Source organism: Malurus melanocephalus, unplaced genomic scaffold (genome assembly GCF_030028575.1).
Source record: "Malurus melanocephalus ecotype Western Australia unplaced genomic scaffold, MMel_1.1 scaffold_371, whole genome shotgun sequence".
NCBI classification, from domain to species: domain Eukaryota; kingdom Metazoa; phylum Chordata; class Aves; order Passeriformes; family Maluridae; genus Malurus; species Malurus melanocephalus.
The window spans coordinates 467,295-471,594 of record NW_026623603.1 but is presented as its reverse complement, the minus strand read 5'-3'; the positions used below and the strand labels follow the sequence as shown (position 1 = coordinate 471,594).

Sequence of the window (4,300 nt, the reverse complement as noted above, 5' to 3'; positions counted from 1 at the left end):
CCCGCAGCACTGCCAAGGTCACCCCTAAACCACATCTACACATCTCTTAAATCCCTCCARGTATGGTGACTCCACCACTGCTCTGGGCAGTCTATACCAGCACCTGACSACCCTTTCCCTGGAGAAAGGGTGGGATTTGAGGATTTGAAATCCCACATACACACTCTTGCTTGCCCAAGGTCACCACACCAGTGAGCACTGCCCATGGCAGGTCCCCTGCAGACCCTCTGGGCACAAATACCACCTTGCAAACCCAGCCCAGCTCAGCAGTGAAGGGTTAAGTGCCAGCCCAGCTCTCTGGGAAGCTTTCCTTTCCTCCTTGCCAAGGTTTAAATTTAGTCCCAGCACGAACCCAGAGGACTTGGGCATCGGGTTGCTCCAGGGCTGGCAGTGCTGGGGAGCACCTGCTGCTGCTGTTTCATGGCAAAAATTCCCCCAAAAGCTGGGACTGGGCTGCACCAGCAGCAGTTGGGGTGGGCAAGCTGCAGAGACCCTTGTGCCACACCAGCCACTGGCCTTGGGGTCTCCCCAAAAAAGACACATGCTCGAGCAGTGTGAGTCCCGAGGCTTCATGCCTGAGTTGATCCCAAGCCTCAAGCTGGCTCCTGGCTTCTTGGATTAGATATGGGGGATCCTGCTCGGGGTAGGGTGGGTTTTGGGGAAAGTCCTAAATGGACACACCATTGTTGTGGCAAGGTAGGCAGAGGCACGGGGAAAGGAGCCGTGGTGGGGATGGAGCAGCAGCTCGGGATCCTGCCCTCAGCATTGGGTATGGGATGTCCCCAGAAGGGTCTGCAGGTCCCCCAGCTCCGGGGCAGCCCAGCCCGTTCCACGGGATCACACACTCGGGACGCGTAGGGGCTGCGGGGATGCCCCGGTGCCTGTGCTGCGGTACGGGGAGAGCGGCGCCGCCTGAGGGATGAGCCGGCGGTCCCCAGCAGGTCCCGAGACTGGGGGCGGCGGTGGCATCCCTGCAATGCGCTTGGCATCGGCTGCCCCGGCTGGCGCCCGCCGAGTCCATGTGATCGAGGGCTCGCTCTGTGCCGCCGCCGGGTCCAGCCGCCGGGACGGCCACGGAGCCACAAGGTCGAGCCGCCGGCCCCGGCAGAGCGGCCCCGGCACCGAGCAGGGCTCCCGGCCCCCAGGCTCCTCCCTGCCACGATGCCCCGCGGGAAGAGGGACCCCGTGGTGCCGTCCCCCGCCGASCTGCCCGGCCCCGACGGCGAGGGTYCCMGCACGGGCGGGGACGGTCGGCGCTCCGCGGAGCAGGGGGAGGAGGACGGATACCTCCCGGGGCTMCTCCGCGACGACCTCACCAAGAGCATGTCGAGCTCCTCCGTGTCCTCCTACCACTCCGCCCTGTGCTCGGACGGCACGGAGACCTACAAGGACTGCCTGGAGTTCCTGGACGAGGAGGGATCGCCCGGCCGGGCTGTCCCGGGGCGCTGGGCTCCGCCGGGGGCCCCCAGCGTCCCCCCGCCGCCCGGCCCCCTCGCCCGCCCGCAGCGGGCTCAGCTGTCCAGCGCGGCTAAGAATAGCCCAGCGCCGGGGCAGGGGGGCAGGATGGGTCCCCTGGGTGCGGACCGRCAGCCTGTGCCGGCCGCGGCCGCGGGCGGGAAGCCGGCCGTGCCCCGGCAGCCCGGGCCGATGCTCGGCGGGGCTCCCAGCGACTCGGACGAGGTGGACGGTGAGGTGCAGGCGCTGACGGCCAGGGCTTTCCGCAGCCTCTCGGGGCTCCCCGGAGCTCGCCTCGACATGTGCAGCTCCCACACCTCCTCCAGCCTCTCCAACTCGCTGTCGGAGGACGGCGGGCGGCCGCGGCGGTGGCCGGCGGGCGCCGGGGAGCCCCGGGGCGCAGCGACGGCTCCGCACGGCAGGCTGGGCTGGCCCTTCCCCGCCGGCGTGGACGGGGAGCTGCTGGGCAAGGAGCAGTTCGAGTGCGTGGACGTGGAGCTGGAGAGCGGAGAGGCCAGGAAGGGCTACGGCAAGAAGAGGACAGTGCCCAAGCGCCAGATCCTGCTGAAGAGGAAGGAGAGGAAGGAGCCGGGCTTCGGCCCCCGGGGGGATGGCCCAGCCCCCCAGCCCCCTTCCAGGAAGGAGCCCCCCAGCAAGGGCAGAGCCATCGGCGAGGACTTCAGGCTCAACTACCAGCAGTTCATGAAGGCGGCCTCCCTGGACAATGACACCGACAGGACCAGGGCGGCCTCGTGCCTGGTGAAAAACGTGCTGGCCAAGAAGATGCAGTACGAGCAGCGGATCAAGATGGAGCAGAAGGGGCTGCGGGGCAGCTCGACCTCCTCGGGGCCGTCCTCCGCCGGCACCGACCTGCTGGGGGATGGCCTGGAGGGCAAGTCCAGCTCGCTGTCCCGCTCGGACTGCAGCTTCTCGGCCGAGGACTTGCGGGGCGGCGGGATGCCGGCGGCCACGGTGGCCGCGGGGAACACGACCACCACCCATCCCACCAAGGGCGTGGTGCTGAGCGAGGAGACGAGGGAGACCGTCTGCAACCTGAGGAAGACGTTCAACGAGCTCAACCAGCGGATGAAGTACCAGGAGGTGCTGGAGGGCCGCTGGCTGCCCGCTGCCCCTGAGGAGCACACGTCGGAGAGGATCTGCTACCAGCGAGCGCGCGCCTTGTTCGAAGCGCAGCCTGGCGTGGGGAAGGTGCTGGATGTCGCCCCCAGATTTGGGAGAGGGCCGAGGCCGTGGCCCAGCTTGAAGGAGCGAGCCATCGGCCCCATCCACTCCCAAATCGTCCCCTTCAAGGCCGAGAGCCGGGCGCACCCCGCCACCGCTCCGCGCCGCCACTTGGGCTCCTCGCGGGCGCAGGAGGTGCGGACKCTGCCGCAGAACCAGCCCGAGAAGCCGCCAGCAGCGCCCCGCCGGCCSCCCAGCCCCGGCGTCCCGGCACCCCGCGGGTCCCCGCCGGCCACGCCGCCCAAGCCAGAAGAGAAGAGCAAGGGGCGCGTCCCGCAGCCCCGGGACGTGCGCAAGCTGGTGAAGAGCAGCTACAGCCTCAAATTCGGCACCGCCGGCACTTCCCGCGGCACCGTGGCACCGGCGAGCAGCGGGGAGCCGCCCCCGGCCGCCCCGCTGGTCATCCACTGCGCCTCGGTGCGCCGGCGGGACCCAGCGCCGGGACCGGCGGGGGAGGAGGTGCTGGCAGCCCCCGGCCGAGAGACAGCCCCGGTATGTGCCGAGGGGTCCGCAAAGCCCACCGCCAGCCGGCCCGCGCCCTCCCACAGCTCCCCCATCAACATCACGAGGGTCCAGGCCACGCGGAGAGAAGCGGCCCCCACCGAGGAGCTGCCGGCATCCCCCCCGCGCCGGGAGCGGAGCGAGCTCAGGGTGCCCCCACGGGCGCCGGTGGCGGAGGGGGTGCCACATGTGGAGACACATCTCCACGTCCTGGTGGGCCGGCCGTCCCCGGTGGTCAGGGAGAGCTCCCCGGCCCAGAGCAGCGCGGTGCTGCGGACAGAGAAGACCGTTCTCCTCCCTCCGCCACCGACGAGTCCCGTGGAGGTGAAGGAGGTGCGCGGCCATGGCGGCACCAGAGCGCTCCACTCCGCCGAGGGGCCGGAGTCGCTGGGGCAGCGGCACAGCGGCAGCGACAGCAGGGACCCCCGCGCCGAAGCCCCGGCTGGCAGCAGCGCCCGCCCACGGCCTGCGGAGCCGGCAGCGAGGAGCGGCGAGCAGCAGCAGGAGCAGCTCGGCGGCCGGCGAGTGTCGGTGGGCAGCGGTGGCTCTGCCGGTGGCACCGCCCCCGCCGCCCCGCTCCGAGCTGGGGAGGGCAGCGAAGGAACCCCTGGGCGGCTACCGGAGCGGAGGGAGGCCTGGGAGTACCCGCCCCAGTGGCCAGCRGCAACTGAGCCCTACCCGCCTGCTGCCCCGGCAGAGAATTCCAAYTACTTGGCGATCCCCGAGAGAGCCCCCAAATCCACGCTGATGCCAAAGCTGCCCTCGGTCCCCAACCCGGTCACTACATCCTTGGGGACCCCTGTGGTCCCCAACCCAGGCACTGCATCATTTGGGACCCCCTTGTTCCCCAATCCATCCAGTGCATCCTTTRGGACCCCTGGGATCCCCAACCCAGTCACTGCATCCTTTGGGACCCCCTTGGTTCCCAGCCCAGCCAGTGCATCCTTTGGGACCTCCATGGTCACCAGCATGACCAACTCATCCTTTGGCTACCTGGCAGCCTCCTGCCTGGCCAGCACATCTTTTGGGACCCCCTTGGTTTCCAACCCAAACAAGTCTTTTGGGGCTCCTCTGGTCCCCAATCCACCCAGCACATCCTTTG

At 69.4% G+C, this 4,300-nt stretch overlaps 1 protein-coding gene across 1 annotated transcript in view; it reads left to right on the top strand.

The window, feature by feature from the left end:
* The first annotated feature begins 1,097 nt into the window (after window positions 1-1,097).
* PROB1 (proline rich basic protein 1) overlaps window positions 1,098-4,300 on the top strand; it is a 4,904-nt gene continuing 1,701 nt past the window's right edge. The window contains exon 1 of the mRNA XM_057378686.1: window positions 1,098-4,295. Coding sequence (XP_057234669.1) covers window positions 1,162-4,295 — 3,134 coding nt within the window. The 5' untranslated portion in view covers window positions 1,098-1,161. The remainder of the gene's footprint in view (window positions 4,296-4,300) is intronic.